A 22,659-nucleotide genomic window follows, 5' to 3' on the forward strand; every position below is an offset into this window, starting at 1 on the left:
GCCTTTATCCATAAGCGTGGCCTTATATTTGTCAATGGATCCATCTGCATTCCTTTTTAGCTATTAGAGACAAGATCATATAATCTATATCCTTCGCTCTCATTGCTGTACCCCACAAAAATGCATTTAACAGCCTTGTTATACAACTTTTTTCTGAATACCTTGGGAATGCGTTCATACGCAAGACACTTAAAAGTACGAAAATGTCCAAGAGAAGGCTTCTGGCTATTCCAAGCCTCAAAAGGCGTGACATTCTTTAATAACTTGGTAGGGCACCTGTTCAAAACATGGTAAGCACACATAGCTGCTTGCATCCAAAAACTATGTGGCAAATTCTTTGCTTTCGGCATATATCTGGCTATCTCCATGAGTGACCAATATAAGCAGTAGTATACTGATGGACAATGCCTTTCTGCTTCAAAAAAGAATTTAGGATAGAAGACATGTATTCTCCCCCTCGGTCCGAACGGATAGTCTTAATCCTGCAGCAAGATTGATTTTCAGCAAGTGCCACAAAAGCCAAAAATGCATCATACACTTTTGACTTTTTCACCGAAGAGTAGACTCAGCAAAAATGAGGAAAGTCATCAATGAAAGTGACAAAATAGTAACAACCACTAGAGGACTTTGTTTGCATAGGGCCACATATAAAAGCAACATCAAGAGGAAATGAAAAATGATGCATTTTTTCCAAAATGCATCCCTTGCATATATGCTTAGGAGGTCTCTCCAAGAGAGGTAAACCATCAAGCATCTGTGTACGTTGCATAAGCATCAAGCTACCATAGTTTACATGCCCCATGCGAGTATGCTATAACTCTGCCTGTGACATAGCAGGAGCGGGTGTAGATGCTAGATAGATCAACTGATCAACTAAATAAGCATCCAACTCATATAGCCCATGACATAAAGTGCCAGTCAAAACCACGGTCATGTGTTCTTTATTTTTGACCATACATTTGTTATCATCAAAGGTGACTTGCAAACCACACTTTGCCAAAGAAGAAATAGACAACAAAATCTTCTTTATGCCTAGCAAAAATAATGCATCTTGCAAACGGAGAATAGAGCCATCAATGACTATCAACACAATCTTCCCAATACCTCTAACAGCGTATGATACATTGTTGGCACACTGTATAGACTTGCCAACAAGGGCTGCAATAACGGAGGAAAAGAAATCTCTGCGGGATGTGATATGCCCAGAAGCACCACTGCCAAAGAACCATGTGCTTGTATCCTCAATAGAGTTAAATGCTCTATCGGCCCAAGAAGAGTCATAACTGCATGGGTAAAAATGATAGTCACAATTTGCAACAAAAGATGCGGACTGAGTAGTAGTAGAAGGTGCATCGGAAACAAACATCCATGACTCCTCTCCTTGGCTATGCGCTTTCTATATTTAGTGATGTAGTGACCTAGCTTCTTGCAATAGCGGCACTTGCCCTTCTTGGCTTGTGTGCCTCCTGTTTCTTGCTACTCTGTGAAGTATTTGAAGTCCTAGAGCTTTGCGGAGCATTTTTAGCTTGGCTGCCCTTGCCATTCTTTCTTGCCATAAAAGCATGCTTAGAGGCTATTACATCCACCCCACTCTTCTTTCTTGTTTGCTCTTTCTCTAAGAGCAAACTAACCAGTTGAAGGAAAGAAAGTGGCTGCGGGGAAATCCTCATGGTGGTATGAAAGGCCAAATACGAGGGCGGCAATGAATTCAAAGTAGTAGATATCAATTGCACATCTGAGTAATACTCATCTACATTCATAAGCTGCTCACGCAAGTCCTGAATTTTATTGAGATGATCCTGCATAGAATCACCTTCATCCATCTTCACAGTCTCAAGTTCTTTCTTCAAGAAAGAGATGCATGTCTCATTTTTCCAACAAACATTTGCTCAAGGGTCAGCCATGCTTCTTGTGAAGAAGCTGTAGACGGAATGTGGGGGATGATAGACCGTTGAATTGCCTATGCAATTAGCGACAATGCTTGAGAATCCCATGTGTCCCATGCCTTTTGTGCTGCTAATCTCTAGGAAAGTGACTGAGTTGGAGGGGACTGAACAAGCTAAGCGGGCTGAGCGGGCTGAGTTTCCCTTTGCCCACATCCTCCTGGAGAAGGTGTAGCAGGAGCCATAAGTCTAGGCCTAACTTCTTCACCGTTGACATAATCCCAAAGATTCTTTGCAATCAGCACATTTTTCATCATAAAAGACCATAGAGAATAGTTGTTGCCATCCAACCTATCCTCCTTAGATACATATGTGAATACGTCACTTGCCTCATTGGCCATGGTAAATGTCACTGATCAAGGAGCAAAAGAGCAATACTTCAAGCCGGACCAACTTGGAAATCTGAGAATTTCTGGAAATTACAACAAACACTTTGTTGTAATTAGCAAATCTAATCACACTCTATCAAAAACTGTCTAATGTACACGCTTTTCAAAGCATAAACAGTCCTCAGGAGCACAAAAAATGCAAAATGCCCAAATTTCGTGTCCCAAAATGCACAAATTCAGTCTATAACAGACTGTTACTTATGTACATTTGCCAATCTTTGAACAGACATCAAAAGCCCCAAATGTCTAATTCGAAATGCACAAAATCTCTGCAAGAAATGTGTCCCAGTTACGTGCTGGATCAGAGATACACTTCCCAGGCATAAGCCCCTTCCAGAAGATTAAGTTGGAAATAAAAAAAGTAATAAATTTTTCTTTTTACCTATGATAACGCTGACTGAGCAGAGCGGAGCTAGAGCAAGGCGGGCGGACCTTCGGCGAGCAGATCTGGTGGACTTGGCTGATTTGTGGCTGAGGTGGCGGGTGCTGGTGGCATGTGGCTCACAGGACAGGTGGCATAGGAATTGGGGGCTGGTGGCTAACTACGGCCAGAGGCATTGGCGTTGTGGTGGTAGCGCTCAGGCAGTTGGCGGGCGATTGGTTAGGTGGTAGGCATTGCTAGAAGGAGCGCAGGGAGCACGTCGAGAGGTGCTGGGGTGGGCGCTTGTAGTGCTGGCGACTGGTTAGCGCCTGTAGCATTGACGACTGGTGGCGTAGACAGAGGTGCTGCCCAGACTGGTGGCGCAGGGTGGAACAGTTGGAGGTTGGGGCAGTGCTGTTGGCGCAGGAAGGAATAGCTGGAGGCTGGAGCAGCGCTGCTGGCATTGGCTGTGTAGGCCAGCAAACTGGTGGACGAGAGCTGGAGCTGCTGGTGGCGATTGGAGGTGGCTGGCATTTTGAGCTGGATTGGCTGGTGGGGCTGAATGCCGAGGAGCTCAGTTGGAGATGGTGGCCATTGGCTGAGCTGAGTTGAGGGCCAACTCTAATACCAAATGTGAGAGGTGAGAGAATGCACAGAGATTGAAGCTGAGCTGAGAGTATAGTTGATAGTGAAGAGAGTGTGTAAGAGTGAAGGCACGACACACAATGCTATAATCTGAAGAGTGTAAGATGCAAGTACAAAGTACAACCCTTAAACCTTAGGGTTGCTAGAGTGTGTTCACACCCAAAAGGTGTAAAACATGATAAGTGGCTACATTGTGTAACAGGGGCACATAAAATAAAAGAGAACAAATTTGGGGAAAAAAACCTCTCGTAAAGAGAGTAAAAAGTGCCCTGGTTTCCTATCGAGGATCACTAACACTCCTCTGTGAGCGTAGGCGGGAGTCAAACCCAACAGACCCTCTCTATTTAAATCCTCGATAAAGTTTCCCCAGTGGATACATTGTGAAAATCAATGACCTGGCTATATCTCACAGTCCATGTGTACCAAATTATAATGCTAGAAATCAGCTCCAATCGATGACAATGTCCCCAAGTCCAATGCATTTGCGAGTAGTCTGGGGTAGGGATCCTGCTGAGATGCTGTCCAATGATGAGAAAAGAAGTTCTTCCTTGAGTGTCCTCATAGCTGCATATTGGATCTCTGTTTCTGGCCCAAGCTACAGCCCCCATGTCGCTACTATGGATTCCATTGTGCCATGGAATACTATCATGAGAGCTCTCCTCCAAACCTCTTGGGATCTAGGGCAGTCCCATAGGCAATGTCTTTGTCTCTCCTCTGGCTCACCACATTGCACACATGGCACTGGGTCCCTACCATATCCAAGCCAAGTGCTAACTGCTAAACTCCTATGGGCTACAAGCCATAGAGAGATGTATCCCTAGGCCTGGAGGTGTCATGTAGGCTCCTCCAAAAGTAATATAGGAACTCATGTGAGATTCCCTTTGTATGCCAATGGGGGTTGACTGCTGGCTGTACTCTAATCCTGCTCATTTGTGTCCTCCCCAACCTAGTAGTGTGGCCAAAAAAGGGTATGTTGCATCGACTATCAAAGAAGGGGCCCCTCACACCCACTCTTCGGGATCCCACTGTAGTCTCTATAGAGGCCTCCTTTGGTGTGCCCAGTGGCCAAAAAAGGGTATGTTGCATCGACTATCAAAGAAGGGGCCCCTCACACCCACTCTTCGGGATCCCACTATAGTCTCTATAGAGGCCTCCTTTGGTGTGCCCAGTATCTCCATCCATCTACAACACAAGTGGTTGGGTCTATGTGCCACTTCCTCCTCAAAGTGTGCCACTACTCTAATCCTCTACCTGGAGCAACCATTGAGTGTCGTATGGTCAAGATCTTCTTGCTGAAGGTGGGCATCTCCTTAACCATGAAAGTGAATGTCTTGTCTATGCTAGATGCAATGATTGCTAGAAGGATGTCCCCTCTAGAGAAGAGACCAGTCCAAGTCTGGGAGATAGCTGTATCTGTCTGCAAATCTGGTGGAATCCCATCCGTCACAGCCTCAATCATAGTTCTAGCTCCCCTAAGACCCTATAGTCTCTACCTTTGAGTCTCTTGTAGTAACTCTTGAAATGAAAACCAATCCCCTGCTGATGTAGTGACCTGTGTAGAGAATCACCCCCAGGACAAGTATGTCCACTGCCCAATTATTGGGGCTCGAGTCTGATCTTGATTAACAATTGAAGAGAAGAGGCTGCCTCCTGTTCTCTTCAATAGCAGTTGGGGGAGCTGATGAAGCCCTAAAGATACAGATCTCCATGCTCTGATAATGGCAGCCACAAATCTGACCTCAAAGCTCCTCCCTAAATCTCTAGTGTTAATCTCCTGAAAGATCTAGTGAATGTTGAGTTGCCATGTTCATGTGTAGGTGTCATATCTTTTGTAGCCTCCCCATCAAGAGTTTCTTCTAGGGTCCCTTGCTTGGAAGCAGCCCCCTTACAGTGAGCTGACCAATAAGGCTTTGCTCTAGCTGTTTGGGTCTATGATCCCTAATCCTCCTCTAGATCTAGGCTGTATGATGATGCCCCAAGCCCCCTTTGCTCTGGCCAGGCTCCCATCTCCTCTGGACCAAATAAAGTTCTCGATGAGGTGCTGCACCTAGTGGATGCATGACCTAGAGAATTTCTAGCTAGAAGTGATGTACCACATGGTCACAAGAACAACTTGGTTGGTGACCAATACTCTCCCTGATAACGAGAGTCTTGCCAAGATCGAATATAGAAGCTTTTGTCTAATGCTCAGAAGGAGAGGTGCCAACTGCTACTCTAAGGTAATGTCAATTCTAAATCCCTCAATTTATGTGTCGATTTATGACATTTTAATAACTAAGCTTCTTTGGTTGTCATTATAGGATACAGCTTTCACAAAGAAGCAAACTGATACAATTTTCAAGAGAAGTGAGATGCAACAAATGCAATGATCAACATTCTAACACATGGATAGTTTAGGCACCTTGATAGGTGTGGAAATTGCACTTTGACTTGAAGAGCCCATTGCTAGTTTGGCACCTTGACATTTTTTTCTGTCCCACATTGATTAAAGGAGACCATAGTTGAAGTTGATGATTGACCTTGATAGCGATGCCTAGGCATGTGCTGCTGCCACCCAATTATTTGTGTCACCATGCCTATATGGCCAATCTTTTACTTGGTCCTTCTTAGCCAATGCTTCTCTTGTAGGATGATTAGGCATCTCATAATAGGCTACACTAGGACTCAACAACATGCCATGTTTCTTTCTAGCAGAAGGGAGGTGGCTGATGATAGCCTCACAGGAGGGCAGAGAAAGAAAGCACCAAAGATGGTGCCAATTGTAAGGAAAAGTAAGAGATAGCACAGCACTAGAAATGAGGGTATTGTTGAAATGTGTGCCACGATGTGTCCAATTGTTGTGAGGGGGGCCATAGCGAAAAAACATATGAGAGTAAAGGAAGGTGGTGTGATTGTGGAAGCAGTTGTGCCCTTGGAGGGAAGTGCTTTGGCCCACTTGGGACCAAAGTCAGTGGTGACCAAAATATACTTGTTACCCAACTTAGTGGTTGGGTGAGATTGGGCTGATGAAATCAAAAACCCATTTGGAAAATGGCTGTCATCTAGTGGAGCTGTATAGTGGTAGTGGTTACTTTTGGTAGGCTTGCTTCCACATCTTTGATAGGCATTGCAGCTCTAGATGTATTGCTTACAATCTTGGAACAAGTTGGGCCAGCATAGATGGATTGTAAGATTTTAAAGGTGATATCATGGGCTAAGTAGTGGTTATCTCTAGGGCGGATGCTGCAATGTCTGAAAATTCATGAGGGTACACGTCTTCGAAGAATCATGTTTGGGCATTGGCAATAAGGGTGTCCACCACACAACTAATATGGTCGGGTCTTGTGTAGAAGACAACGCTTGTCTCATTAGAAGCTTGGGTTGAGATCAAGCCATGTGCTAACAAGTTTGTGATATCCTCATACCGAGTTGATACTCCATCAACTTGGAAAATTGAGCAAGTAATGTTGGGTATCTCACACGCCTTACTTACGCCTACGCTCATATGGGAGTGTGCGGGTGATCACTAGGACACTGGGGCACTTTTTACTCTCGGTAGGAGAGGTTTTTTCCCCCAGATTATGTGTACTATTTTGTATGTGCTTGTGGTGCACACTTACGGGCACTTACTGTGTTCGGGTGTGAACAGCCCCTTATAACTCTAAGGTATAAGGGTTATCATTTGTACTTTCAGTTAACACACTATTCAGTACAATTGCATTGGGTATCGTGCTCAACTCTGTCTCTCACTCTCACACTGTCTACTGCACTTCAGCTGCACCTCGATCCTCTCCCATCTGACATTTGGTATCAGAGCTCGGCTCAGAGCAGTCTTCAGTCTGCAGTCTGCAGCCCCCGCCAGTTCTGCCCCAGCCGCCTGTTCCTGCTCAGTCCGTCAGCGCGCAGCACCAGACGACTCCTCTGCCCAGCGGGCAGCTCCAACAATCAGCGCGCCACCTGTACCTGCGTGCTGCCACTTCTGCCCAGCGAGTCCTCTGCCCTGTGTCTGCCCAGAGTGCCCCTTCGCCCAGTCCTGCCTGCGCAGCCTCCCTGCGCTGAGCTAGCCTGTGCCGTCAGCTCCAGCTGCCAGCGCGACACCTGTCTCCACCACCCAGTCCTGGGTACCGCCTCCTCTGCCCAGCGCGCGCCCAGTCCTGCCTGCGCGTGTCACTGGACCTGCACGCCTGTACCTGTGCGTCAGTCCGACTGTACCCAGCAGTCATTATCTCGGGAATCGTGCCCGTCGTCAACACGCAGAGGTAACATTCTGCACTTTTCTTTTACACAGGAGTTCGTGCAACAGGTTCAGGTTCAGCATTGGGAAACGTGCTGAACAGCAGGTTCAGTTTTCAGCATTGGGAAACGTGCTGTGTCTGTCTGTGACACATTGAATGCACATTTTGGGGCTTTTGTAACAGACATTTGTGACAGAAATTTTGGGCAGAAAATTTTGGGGCTTTTGATGTTTTAGTGCTGCTGAGCACTAATTGCACCTTGGGAAGCGTGCATCAGTGACAGTTTTTTTTGACAGAGTACCCTTTGCACATTAATTGCAGACTTGTGTTTGCTGCAATTTCTGGAAATTTGCAGATTTCCAGCCCGTACTGCATTGACATTGCTCTATTACCTTTTGGGAAATAATGGCAAATCAGGGAGGAGATGTATTCACCTATGTGTCCAAGGAAGACCGATTGGATGGGAACAATTATTCCCTTTGGTCTTTCATGATGAAGAATGTATTAGTGGCCAAAAATTTGTGGGATTATGTCAGTGGAGAGAAAGCACGACCGGGAGTTGTGGCTCCCGCTACTCCTCCTCCAGGAGGACGTGCAAGAGGGCAACCTCAGCCCCATCCACCTCACCCCGCTCAGCCACTTCCCCCAAGAACTGCAGCTCAGAAAACTTGGGATATACGGGATGCACAGGCTATGTCGCTGATTGCATTGGCAGTTCAGCGTTCTATCATTCCTCATATTCGTTCAGCAGCTTCTTCACAAGAAGCTTGGTTGATATTGGAGCAGATGTTTGCAGGAAAGAATGAGACTCGCATCTCTTTCTTGAAGAAAGAGCTAGAGACTCTAAAGATGAATGAGGGTGATTCTATGCAGGATCATCTCAACAAAATTCAGGACTTGCGGGAGCAACTCATGAATGTGGATGAGTACTACTCAGATGCGCAGCTGATTTCTACGACATTGAATTCACTGCCTCCCTCTTACTTGGCTTTTCATACTGCCTTGAACCTCACTATGAGGATTTCGAAAGAGCCCATCACTTTCATTCAGCTTGTCAGTTTGCTTCTAGAGGAGGAACAAACTAGACGGAACAGTGGTGTGGATGGTATAGCCTCTGAGCAGGCTTTTATGTCAAGGCAGAAGGGTAAAAATAGCCAAGGGAAAAATGCTTCGCAGAGTTCTGGTAGTAGTAACACTTCACAGACAAGTCAGAAACAGGGGGGCACGCAAGCCAAGAAAGGAAAATGCCATTACTGCAAGAAGCTTGGCCACTACATCACTGAGTGCAGGAAGCGCATCGCCAAAGAGAAGAAGAAGGAGTCAGGGATGTCTGTTTCTGCAGCTCCTTCCACTGCTAGTGAGTCCGCGTCCTTTGTTGCAGACAGGGACTATTGTTTTTACACTTGCAGTTATGATGTCTCTTGGGCTGATAGAGCATTTAGCTCTACAGAAGATGCTGACACTTGGTTCTTTGACAGTGGTGCTTCACGGCATATCACATCTCGTAGAGATTTGTTTGCTTCTCTTGGTGCACCTCCCGTTGGGAAGTCTGTTCAGTGTGCTAATAATGCATCATACCCTGTTCGTGGTATTGGGGAGATTCAGCTTACAGCCATTGATGGCTCTATTCTCCGCCTACAGGATGCTTTGTATGTGCCTGGCATTAAGAAGAATCTGCTTTCCATTTCTTCTATGGCACGTTGTGGTTTGCAGGTCACCTTTGATTGCATGGTCCGTGACAAGGAACACATGACATTGGTCTTGATAGGTTCTCTGTGTCATGGGTTATATGAGTTGGATGCTCTTTCGGTAGATCAGTCTGCATATTTGACATCCACTCTTACTCCTTCTATGTTAGAGGCAGAGTTATGGCATGCTCGTTTGGGGCATGTAAACTATGGCAGCTTGATGCTATTACAGCGTACTCAGATGTTGGATGGATTACCTCTCTTGGAGAGACCTCCTGAGCATTTATGCGAGGGTTGCATTTTGGGGAAAATGCATCGTTTCTCTTTTCCCCGTGATGTTGCTTTTAGAGCAACAGCCAGATTGCAGCTTGTGCATTCGGATGTTTGTGGGCCCATGCAGACACAGTCATTGGGTGGTTGTTACTATTTTGTAACATTTATTGATGACTTTACACGTTTGTGCTGGGTCTACTGCTTGAAAAAGAAGTCAGAAGTGTATGATGCATTTTTGGCTTTCAGTGCACTTCTGGAAACTCAGTCTGGTTGCAAGATAAAGACTCTCCGTTCGGACCGAGGGGGGGAATACATGTCCTCTATGCTGAATTCTTATTTGCAGCAGAAGGGCATTATCCATCAGTACACTACTGCATATACTCCACAGCAGAATGGGGTAGCAGAGAGGAAAAATCGGTCACTCATGGAGATGGCCAGATGTATGCTGAAGGCAAAGAGTTTGCCTCATAGTTTTTGGATGGAAGCCGTCATGTGCGCTTGCCACATTTTGAACAGATGCCCTACCAAGGCCTTGAAAACCGTCACACCTTTTGAGGCTTGGCACAGCCGCAAACCTTCTGTTGGCCACTTCCGTACTTTTGGGTGTCTTGCATATGCCCATATTCCACAGGTACTTCGAAAGAAGTTGGACAACAAGGCTGTAAAATGCATCTTTATGGGATATAGCAGCGAAAGCAAAGGCTACAGACTCTATGATCCCGTGACCAAGAAGGTTTTTGTCAGCAGGGATGTTGTATTTGATGAAAAATCAGAATTATCCTTGGCTGGTTTTGATACATATCAGGCTGCCCGTGATGTCTTTGAAGGGCTGCTGCCCATCACATTTGGTGATTCAGTTGGTACTTCAGCAAATGAACCTAATGTTCAGCCAGCTGCTCCTATGGAACATGCAGTAAATCAGCACATTGCTGAAACTGAAATTCAGCAGGAACTTGTACACAGTCAGGAAGCAAGACAGGTGCCTAGATGGTACACGCAGACTATGAGAGATAGTCATTTGGAAACACCCTTGGCTGGTCGTACTCGAAGGCAAACTCGACTGCATGATTCAGCACATTCCATGGAGTTTGTTATGGCAGCATGTACTTATGATAATGAGGAGCCTGAATGTTTTGAGGATGCACGACATAGTGTGCATTGGATGGCAGCCATGCAAGCTGAATTGGATTCTATTCATAAGAATCATACTTGGGATTTGGTGTCTTTGCCAGTTGGCAAGCGTGCCATTGGTACGAAATGGGTCTACAAATTGAAAAGGAATGCAGATGGATCCATAGATAAGTACAAGGCACGGCTGGTAGCTAAAGGCTACGCACAGAAAAAGGGCATTGACTATGAGGAGACCTTTGCTCCTACCTCCCATATGACGACCATTCGGTCTATGATTGCCTTGGCTGCACATTTTGGTTGGAAAGTGCATCAGCTGGATATCAAGACTGCATTCTTACATGGGGAACTTCAGGAAGAAGTGTATGTACAGCAGCCCATTGGTTTTGCAGTTGAAGGCTCAGAAAATTTAGTATGCAAGCTGAAAAAAGCTCTATATGGTTTGAAACAAGCTCCACGAGCTTGGTACGCAAAGATAGATGCTTTCTTGCTTAGTCAGGGGTTTGTAAACAGCCCATCTGAGTCTACCCTTTATGTACATAAAGAAGGGGGATCCATGCTGATTTTGTGTCTATATGTAGATGACCTTTTGCTCACTGGAACACATGCTGATCAGATTTCAGCATTCAAAAATAATTTACAGCAAACTTTTGACATGTCTGACTTGGGTATTTTGCACTATTACTTGGGCATCCAGTTCGTACATGATGCTAGAGGCATTGGATTATGTCAGTCAAGGTACATTGGGCAACTTCTTGAGAAGTTTGGCTTACAGGATTGCAAGCCAGTTTGTACACCCATGGAACCTGGGCTCAAACTGTCATTACATGATGACAGTGATTTGTTTGATATCCATACTTATGCTCCAGCAGTGGGATGTCTCATCTATCTATGCCACACTCGGCCAGACATACAGTTTGCCGTTTCAGTTTTGAGCAGGTACATGCATCAGCCTCGTATGTCGCATTGGCAAGCTGTGAAGCGTGTGTTTCGTTACTTGCAGGGTACTAGAGCTCTTGGATTGCTTTATGCCAAGGGGGGACCACTGCAGTTACATGCTTACAGTGACTCTGATTGGGCTGGTGATTTTGATACTCGTCACTCCACTAGTGGCAATTGTTTCTTTCTTGGCTCGTCATGCATTTCTTGGCTTAGCAAGAAACAATCCACTGTTGCCACGTCGTCATGTGAAGCTGAGTACAAGGCAGCCTTCACTACTGCAGTTGAGTGCGTATGGCTTAGACGCTTACTTGCTGATTTGGATGTATCTGTTACGGAGCCTACTCCTTTATATACTGACAGTCAGAGTGCCATTGCAGTGGCACGGAACCCTGTGTTTCATGCTCGCACGAAACACATAGAGATTCACTACCACTTTGTCAGAGAGAGGCTACATGCAGGTGATATCAGCCTTGTCTACTGTCCTACCACCAGCAATGTGGCAGACATCTTCACCAAAGCTCTTCCACGAGACAAATTTGAAGCATTTCGCGATGCTTTGAATTTGACGCCCTTTGGTGGCGGATGATCCTTGTACACTTGATCACTCTTCACTCCAGGGGGGTTTGTTGGGTATCTCACACGCCTTACTTACGCCTACGCTCATATGGGAGTGTGCGGGTGATCACTAGGACACTGGGGCACTTTTTACTCTCGGTAGGAGAGGTTTTTTCCCCCAGATTATGTGTACTATTTTGTATGTGCTTGTGGTGCACACTTACGGGCACTTACTGTGTTCGGGTGTGAACAGCCCCTTATAACTCTAAGGTATAAGGGTTATCATTTGTACTTTCAGTTAACACACTATTCAGTACAATTGCATTGGGTATCGTGCTCAACTCTGTCTCTCACTCTCACACTGTCTACTGCACTTCAGCTGCACCTCGATCCTCTCCCATCTGACAAGTAATCCTAAAAAGCTTGTTGTCTTGGAAATTAGGGTCAAGACCATCGTGCGGTGGTGCCTCTCTACTAGTGACTCAACTAAGGTGTTCAACCATGTTGTGTTGGCTTTATTGACAGATCCTATCTACACTTGTCTCATGACACACCTAGGTCAGTCCTGATTTACAGGAATGTGGTCTGATGAGATTTCTTGGGAAGTCTCCCCCTGGATTTAAGAAGCTAAGTATGTGCACTAGAATACCCATTCAGTTTCTCCATCAAGGACCTGCTAGTAATGATGATGTTTACATTTGAATCTGTACTGTTAACTTTTAAATCCACACGCCGTTCTTTGTTGTTATCTACTGTTAAAAAGTGACGCATGTTTTAATGGAAGCCTGTTGTACTGCTAAAATTGTAAAGTTTTTGTGGATTAGTAAGAATGCTAGATAATGAAGTCTCTTAGGCCCTGAGATGAACTACTTGAGAAAATTGACTGAGATCACATGATAATCTGTTTGAATTAGCAGGGTACAAAGAAGACAATGCTTTTATCAGCAAAATTTTTTGAAGAAAAGGGAGTCTTCGAGGAGGCAGTTTTACTCTACCAAAAAGTAGTGTATTGCTGTGGTCTCCTATATAGGTTTCTGTTACAGGCAGTTTTACATACAGAATCTGTTTATGTAATTGAGAGTGATCTTAATAACCATTGCAGGGTGGAGAACTTGAAACGGCTATTGATATTTGTGTGCATTCTCAACTTTTTGATGCATTAAGAGCTATTGCGGACAACTTGACTGAAGAAGATGATCCTTCTCTCCTTGCAAGGTACATTGGTTGTCATTATTTGATCGGCAGTATACATTGAAAGATGTAAGTTTTCTGCAGCAAGATTCTTGAGAGAATTATAATGTTTCCCCTTATGCCAAGAGCGTATAAATAGGTTCTTTTTTTCTTCCAAAAATGGTGTGGCTGATTATATTACTCAGAAGAAATTTACAATGAAGCACGAGTGCTCAACAGTTTAGTTGGAGCTATTTGTAGATCAAAAACCACTATATACAAGCCTCTCAAGGTGGTCTAGGGGGAATGAGCAATGGGGAAGGAATGTAGCACCACCAAGGGCGGCCAGCCTGTAATGTGAAAAACAGGCCATGTTCACCCGAGATGCAAATGAACTACTTCTGGAGCTCCTGTTGGTGCCAAGAGTCACCCTATAGCTGCTTCCAGCAGCCACAAAGTGAGTGGATGATGGAGGACCAGAGCTTTGCTAGAGTAGCATGCACCAAGAGGCTCTCGCCGCTGAAAATCATTTGACACGACGCCTTCTAGATATGCCACTATGTGAGGCTCCCAATGATCTACCAAGCCTCTCATTGTGACATCATAGATTGTAGTACTTGGCGGCTGGGCAAAGCCTCTAGACCAACGATGGCACAAGAGCCTGCCTCAATGATGAATATTGTATCATGCACCTTTGTCTCATATAATGAGTGTGGGCCTTGGCTAACTAACTTCTAGTAGAGGGTCCCCCATGAGATGGACCCTAGGCTAGGGGCAACTTGTCAGAGTAGGTAGAAGGTGTAGGCCACTCTATGGGCTATCCATAGGTGTCACTCATTCCTTGGTATGTGCCTTGTAGGCCTAGTTATTATCAGTTAGGACCTATGGTACACTTAGTACTAGTTCCAGTTGGGACACCTAGTACATGTATGACACCTAGTTAGGGTTTCATCATGTTAGGTTAGGGTTTCATTATATTAGGTGTATCTTTTTGTATTCTTTATAACTTCAGTAATACAACTTCAGCAGCACGCTTTGCTTCTTGCCTCCGTCTCCTGTTGCTTCCGTTGTCCACTCCACCCAACAGTGGTATCAGAGCGGGTTACCATCACTTCATTGCTTCAGATCTGACCCTCCCGCTTCCTCTTCTTGCGGGTCATCATTCCCAGGAGGCTTCCCATCGCCATTTTCTGGAGTTTCCAGCCATTGCTCGAAGTTTCGTCGCGGGAAAGTGCTTCAAATCTGATCTCCCATCCTTCTTGAGGCTTCTCCAACCTTGGGGGACTCCATTCAAGCTTATTCAGCCTTCATTTGGGCCAAAACCGCCTGTTTTCTGTCAAAACCACCTGCTGCATCAGAAAACCACTTCTTGCACACAATGGTTTTGACAAAGTGCAAACTTTTTGGCATAGCTGTGTTCTATAAGTCAGGACGCCCCTACTTGGTGCAAAAATCAGGTACGTTCAAATATTGCTGGCAGATTTCAGTTGGTCATACAGTTGGTTTATGCCTGGAAAGCCTTGAGGCTTGTGGAGTCAGTAATTGGTATTTGCAGTTGAGAGCTTGAGGCTCCTAATCTTTGCTTTTGTCATTCTTGTGCATTTGTCTACATAATGGCTGGTGGCAAAGATGATTTCTTTGGGGCCTTCGGTGCTGATGATAAGCTTGATGGGGTTAACTGCCCTATGTGGTCATTCATGATGAAGCATCTCTTGGTTTCCAAGAACTTGTGGAATCTAGTATCTGGCAATGAGCCTAGGCCCGTTAGGCAGGCTACACCTTCTTCCAGTGATGTTACATCCACTGGTTCTTCCCGTGATGCCTTCATTCCTCCTACTCAGGAGATGATATAGTGGGATGGCCGTGACGCTAAAGCACAGGCATTTATTGCTCTGTCTATCAGAAAAAGTATTGTTCCTCATATCAGAACATGCACTACGGCTAAGGACTCTTGGGATAAGCTTGCTTCCTTGTATCAGGTACGCAATGAGGCCCATGTTGCTTATCTTCGCAAGCAACTGAAGGATACTCGTTTGAATGAGGGTGATAATATGGATGCATATCTTACAGCTATTCAAGATTTAAAGGAGCAATTGGCTAATATTGATGAGGACATCCTTGACTCACAGCTTGTATCAGGCACATTGGATGGGTTGCCTGACTCTTACCAAGGTTTCGCCACTACCTTGAGGTTGGTTGCCATGGGCAATGCCAACTATTATTCCTTTGATCAATTGGTTGCACTTTTACTGCAGGAGGAGCAGAGCCGTGTGAATTGGAATGCCAGTATGCACTCAGATCAGGCATTTGCAGCCAATGATCGGAATAAGGGGAGATTTCAGAAATCTGTCCCCAAAAATACAGCAACTAATCAGCCTTCTACTTCATCCTCTCAGGGTGATCAAAAGAAGAAAAAGAGGTGCAATTATTGCAGGAAGCCGGGCCATGAAATTGCTGAATGTAGGAAGAGGATTGCTTCTGAAAAGAAGAAGAAAGAAGCTGGACTTTCAGTCACATCTACCTCTGGCACTGATGCAAATACACATGGGCATGCTAATGAGCAAGCTAATTATGCCAGGGATCAGAATGGGGGCTTCATTGTTCAATGCCATTACAATCCTCCAGTGCATGATACAAGTTCACATGCTTGTATGGCAGTTTCAGCCTCTACATGGTTCTTTGACAGTGGTGCTTCTAAGCACATTACCTCCTGTAAAACTTTGTTTAATTCTCTTACTGATGCCCCAAAGGGGGGTTCCGTGACATGTGCCAACAATGCATCTTATATGGTTAAGGGTATTGGGCAGGTGGCTGTTACATCAGTTACAAGCAGTGTTGTCACTCTGGAGAATGTTTTGTATGTACCAGGCATACGAAAAAATCTGATTTCTATTTCAGCCATAGCTACATGTGGATTTCGGATTGTCTTTGATGGGCATAGGTGTGCAGTCTATGAATTGAGTCATGCCGATGCTATTGTATTGATTGGTACTCTTCAGGGGGGCTTGTACAGCTTGGATGCATATGACAGTTCAGCTCATGATGCTCATGCAGTTGATGCAGATGTTTTGCCTGATACTTACTTGTGGCATGAGAGGTTTGGGCATCTTAACTTTAATACTATGGTAAGGTTGCCTAAAATGGTTGAAGATATGCCACAGATGCAGATTCCTCATAAGCATGTCTGTGAAGCTTGCTTGCTTGGCAAGATGCACTGCTTTGTCATACCTAAGGATGGTAGAGTTGGGGCATCACTCAAGCTATTCTTGATTCACAGTGATGTGTGTGGTCCTATGCGGGCTGCTTCAATTGGAGGTTTCTATTATTTTGTGACATTCATTGATGACTTTGCCAGGTATACTTGGATCTTTGCATTGAAGTCTGTTGGGTATCTCACACGCCTTAATTACGCCTACGCTCATATGGGAGTGTGCGGGTGATCACTAGGACACTGGGGCACTTTTTACTCTCGGTAGGAGAGGTTTTTTCCCCCAGATTATGTGTACTATTTTGTATGTGCTTGTGGTGCACACTTACGGGCACTTACTGTGTTCGGGTGTGAACAGCCCCTTATAACCCTAAGGTATAAGGGTTATCATTTGTACTTTCATCTTACACTCTATTCAGTACTATTGCATTGGGTGTCGTGCTCAACTCTGTCTCTCACTCTCACACTGTCTACTGCACTTCAGCTGCACCTCGATCCTCTCCCATCTGACATTTGGTATCAGAGCTGTCCTCAGTCAGCAGCCACGTCACTTGCAGCTCAGTCCTGCCCGTCAACAGTCGTCCACGTCAACAGTTGTAGTCGTCCGTCAGCAGCTCGCGAGCAGCACCAGGTCCACGTCTGACATTCAGCTGCAGGCGCTGACGTATGCCAGCGCGCTGTCCAACAGTGCAGTCCTCGCCAGCCCGCAAGTCTGACATTACAGCCCGCCTGTCGCCGTTTTTTAAAAAACTCCACGTCAGCAGCCCGTCGCCCGCCCTGTCCACGTCGCTGCCTTCTACGTTGGCCCGCCAGTCAACGTCCTGCCCACTTCGCCATCTGACGCCCTGTCCCGCCAGACGAGCTGCTCCCGTCTGCCCGCCATCTGACGCCCTGTCCCGCCACTGGTGCCCTGACGTGCCGCCTGTGTCCTGACGCGCCATCCTGCACGACTGTACCTGTGCGTCAGCCCGACTGTACCCAGCAGTCATTACCTCGGGAATCGTGCCTGTCGTCAACACGCAGAGGTAACATTTTGCACTTTTCTGTTACACAGGAGTTCGTGCAACAGATTCAGGTTCAGCATTAGGAAACGTGCTGAACAGCAGGTTCAGTTTTCAGCATTGGGAAACGTGCTGTGTCTGTCTGTGACACATTGAATGCACATTTTGGGGCTTTTGTAACAGACATTTGTGACAGAAATTTTGGACAGAAAATTTTGGGGCTTTTGATGTTTTAGTGCTGCTGAGCACTAATTGCACCTTGGGAAGCGTGCATCAGTGACAGTTTTTTTTGACAGAGTACCCTTTGCACATTAATTGCAGACTTGTGTTTGCTGCAATTTCTGGAAATTTGCAGATTTCCAGCTAGTACTGCATTGACATTGCTCTATTGCCTTTTGGGAAATAATGGCAAATCAGGGAGGAGACGTATTCACCTATGTGTCCAAGGAAGACCGATTGGATGGGAACAATTATTCCCTTTGGTCTTTTATGATGAAGAATGTATTAGTGGCAAAAAATTTGTGGGATTATGTCAGTGGAGAGGAAGCACGACCGGGAGTTGTGGCTCCCGCTACTCCTCCTCCAGGAGGACGTGCAAGAGGGCAACCTCAGCCCCCTCCACCTCACCCCGCTCAGCCACTTCCCCCAAGAACTGCAGCTCAGAAAACTTGGGATACACGGGATGCACAGGCTATGTCGTTGATTGCATTGGCAGTTCAGCGTTCTATCATTCCTCATATTCGTTCAGCAGCTTCTTCACAAGAAGCTTGGTTGATATTGGAGCAGATGTTTGCAGGAAAGAATGAGACTCGCATCTCTTTCTTGAAGAAAGAGCTAGAGACTCTAAAGATGAATGAGGGTGATTCTATGCAGGATCATCTCAACAAAATTCAAGACTTGCGGGAGCAACTCATGAATGTGGATGAGTACTACTCAGATGCGCAGCTGATTTCTACGACATTGAATTCACTTGCTCCCTCTTACTTGGCTTTTCATACTGCCTTGAACCTCACTATGAGGATTTCGAAAGAGCCCATCACTTTCATTCAGCTTGTCAGTTTGCTTCTAGAGGAAGAGCAAACTAGACGGAACAGTGGTGTGGATGGTATAGCCTCTGAGCAGGCTTTTATGTCAAGGCAGAAGGGTAAAAACAGCCAAGGGAAAAATGCTTCGCAGAGTTCTGGTAGTAGTAACACTTCACAGACAAGTCAGAAACAGGGGGGCACGCAAGCCAAGAAAGGAAAATGCCATTACTGCAAGAAGCCTGGCCACTACATCACTGAGTGCAGGAAGCGCATCGCCAAAGAGAAGAAGAAGGAGTCAGGGATGTCTGTTTCTGCAGCTCCTTCCACTGCCAGTGAGTCCGCGTCCTTTGTTGCAGACAGGGACTATTGTTTTTACACTTGCAGTTATGATGTCTCTTGGGCTGATAGAGCATTTAGCTCTACAGAAGATGCTGACACTTGGTTCTTTGACAGTGGTGCTTCACGGCATATCACATCTCGTAGAGATTTGTTTGCTTCTCTTGGTGCACCTCCCGTTGGGAAGTCTGTTCAGTGTGCTAATAATGCATCATACCCTGTTCGTGGTATTGGGGAGATTCAGCTTACAGCCATTGATGGCTCTATTCTCCGCCTACAGGATGCTTTGTATGTGCCTGGCATTAAGAAGAATCTGCTTTCCATTTCTTCTATGGCACGTTGTGGTTTGCAGGTCACCTTTGATGATGACCGTTGCATGGTCCGTGACAAGGAACACATGACATTGGTCTTGACAGGTTCTTTGTGTCATGGGTTATATGAGTTGGATGCTCTTTCGGTAGATCAGTCTGCATATTTGACATCCACTCTTACTCCTGCTATGTTAGAGGCAGAGTTATGGCATGCTCGTTTGGGGCATGTAAACTATGGGAGCTTGATGCTATTACAGCGTACTCAGATGTTGGATGGATTACCTCTCTTGGAGAGACCTCCTGAGTTTTTATGCGAGGGTTGCATTTTGGGGAAAATGCATCGTTTCTCTTTTCCCCGTGATGTTGCTTTTAGAGCAACAGCCAGATTGCAGCTTGTGCATTCGGATGTTTGTGGGCCCATGCAGACACAGTCATTGGGTGGTTGTTACTATTTTGTAACATTTATTGATGACTTTACACGTTTGTGCTGGGTCTACTGTTTGAAAAAGAAGTCAGAAGTGTATGATGCATTTTTGGCTTTCAGTGCACTTGTGGAAACTCAGTCTGGCTGCAAGATTAAGACTCTCCGTTCGGACCGAGGGGGGGAATACATGTCCTCTATGCTGAATTCTTATTTGCAGCAGAAGGGCATTATCCATCAGTACACTACTGCATATACTCCACAGCAGAATGGGGTAGCAGAGAGGAAAAATCGGTCACTCATGGAGATGGCCAGATGTATGCTGAAGGCAAAGAGTTTGCCTCATAGTTTTTGGATGGAAGCCGTCATGTGCGCTTGCCACATTTTGAACAGATGCCCTACCAAGGCCTTGAAAACAGTCACACCTTTTGAGGCTTGGCACAGCCGCAAACCTTCTGTTGGCCACTTCCGTACTTTTGGGTGTCTTGCATATGCCCATATTCCACAGGTACTTCGAAAGAAGTTGGACAGCAAGGCTGTAAAATGCATCTTTATGGGATATAGCAGCGAAAGCAAAGGCTACAGACTCTATGATCCCGTGACCAAGAAGGTTTTTGTCAGCAGGGATGTTGTATTTGATGAAAAATCAGAATTATCCTTGGCTGGTTTTGATACATATCAGGCTGCCCGTGATGTCTTTGAAGGGCTGCTGCCCATCACATTTGGTGATTCAGCTGGTACTTCAGCAAATGAACCTAATGTTCAGCCAGCTGCTCCTATGGAACATGCAGTAAATCAGCACATTGCTGAAACTGAAATTCAGCAGGAACTTGTACATAGTCAGGAAGCAAGACAGGTGCCTAGATGGTACACGCAGACTATGAGAGATAGTCATTTGGAAACACCCTTGGCTGGTCGTACTCGAAGGCAAACTCGACTGCATGATTCAGCACATTCCATGGAGTTTGTTATGGCAGCATGTACTCATGATAATGAGGAGCCTGAATGTTTTGAGGATGCACGACATAGTGTGCATTGGATGGCAGCCATGCAAGCTGAATTGGATTCTATTCATAAGAATCATACTTGGGATTTGGTGTCTTTGCCAGTTGGCAAGCGTGCCATTGGTACGAAATGGGTCTACAAATTGAAAAGGAATGCAGATGGATCCATAGATAAGTACAAGGCACGGCTGGTAGCTAAAGGCTACGCACAGAAAAAGGGCATTGACTATGAGGAGACCTTTGCTCCTACCTCCCGTATGACGACCATTCGGTCTATGATTGCCTTGGCTGCACATTTTGGTTGGAAAGTGCATCAGCTGGATATAAAGACTGCATTCTTACATGGGGAACTTCAGGAAGAAGTGTATGTACAGCAGCCCGTTGGTTTTGCAGTTGAAGGCTCAGAAAATTTAGTATGCAAGCTGAAAAAAGCTCTATATGGTTTGAAACAAGCTCCACGAGCTTGGTACGCAAAGATAGATGCTTTCTTGCTTAGTCAGGGGTTTGTAAACAGCCCATCTGAGTCTACCCTTTATGTACATAAAGAAGGGGTATCCATGCTGATTTTGTGTCTATATGTAGACGACCTTTTGCTCACTGGAACACGTGCTGATCAGATTTCAGCATTCAAAAATAATTTACAGCAAACTTTTGACATGTCTGACTTGGGTATTTTGCACTATTACTTGGGCATCCAGTTTGTACATGATGCTAGAGGCATTGGATTATGTCAGTCAAGGTACATTGGGCAACTTCTTGAGAAGTTTGGCTTACAGGATTGCAAGCCAGTTTGTACACCCATGGAACCTGGGCTCAAACTGTCATTACATGATGACAGTGATTTGTTTGATATCCATACTTATGCTCCAGCAGTGGGATGTCTCATCTATCTATGCCACACTCGGCCAGACATACAGTTTGCCGTTTCAGTTTTGAGCAGGTACATGCATCAGCCTCGTATGTCGCATTGGCAAGCTGTGAAGCGTGTGTTTCGTTACTTGCAGAGTACTAGAACTCTTGGATTGCTTTATGCCAAGGGGGGACCACTGCAGTTACATGCTTACAGTGACTCTGATTGGGCTGGTGATTTTGATACTCGTCACTCCACTAGTGGCAATTGTTTCTTTCTTGGCTCGTCATGCATTTCTTGGCTTAGCAAGAAACAATCCACTGTTGCCACGTCGTCATGTGAAGCTGAGTACAAGGCAGCCTTCACTACTGCAGTTGAGTGCGTATGGCTTAGACGCTTACTTGCTGATTTGGATGTATCTGTTACGGAGCCTACTCCTTTATATACTGACAGTCAGAGTGCCATTGCAGTGGCACGGAACCCTGTGTTTCATGCTCGCACGAAACACATAGAGATTCACTACCACTTTGTCAGAGAGAGGCTACATGCAGGTGATATCAGCCTTGTCTACTGTCCTACCACCAGCAATGTGGCAGACATCTTCACCAAAGCTCTTCCACGAGACAAATTTGAAGCATTTCGCGATGCTTTGAATTTGACGCCCTTTGGTGGCGGATGATCCTTGTACACTTGATCACTCTTCACTCCAGGGGGGTTTGTTGGGTATCTCACACGCCTTAATTACGCCTACGCTCATATGGGAGTGTGCGGGTGATCACTAGGACACTGGGGCACTTTTTACTCTCGGTAGGAGAGGTTTTTTCCCCCAGATTATGTGTACTATTTTGTATGTGCTTGTGGTGCACACTTACGGGCACTTACTGTGTTCGGGTGTGAACAGCCCCTTATAACCCTAAGGTATAAGGGTTATCATTTGTACTTTCATCTTACACTCTATTCAGTACTATTGCATTGGGTGTCGTGCTCAACTCTGTCTCTCACTCTCACACTGTCTACTGCACTTCAGCTGCACCTCGATCCTCTCCCATCTGACAAAGTCCACCCCATTAGAGACTGGTTTTCATTTCTCTGCTGAAGATGGCAGTGGTCCATGTGATGCTACCTCCTATCAGCAGGCAGTTGGTTGTTTGCTTTATCTATGTCATACTCGGCCAGACTTGCAGTATGTGGTTTC

General features: G+C 45.6%; 1 protein-coding gene across 1 annotated transcript in view; it reads left to right on the plus strand.

The window, feature by feature from the left end:
- LOC148036455 (uncharacterized) overlaps nt 1-22,659 on the plus strand; it is a 225,699-nt gene that overhangs the window by 31,772 nt on the left and 171,268 nt on the right. The window contains exons 15-16 of the mRNA XM_087678435.1: nt 13,056-13,139; nt 13,241-13,353. Of these exons, the coding sequence (XP_087534561.1) occupies nt 13,056-13,139; nt 13,241-13,353 (197 nt within the window). The remainder of the gene's footprint in view (nt 1-13,055; nt 13,140-13,240; nt 13,354-22,659) is intronic.

The sequence above is a fragment of the Lygodium microphyllum genome, chromosome 5 (genome assembly GCF_053477565.2).
Source record: "Lygodium microphyllum isolate KBCC chromosome 5, Lygodium_microphyllum_v1.1.10, whole genome shotgun sequence".
In the NCBI taxonomy this organism is placed as follows: Eukaryota; Viridiplantae; Streptophyta; class Polypodiopsida; order Schizaeales; family Lygodiaceae; genus Lygodium; species Lygodium microphyllum.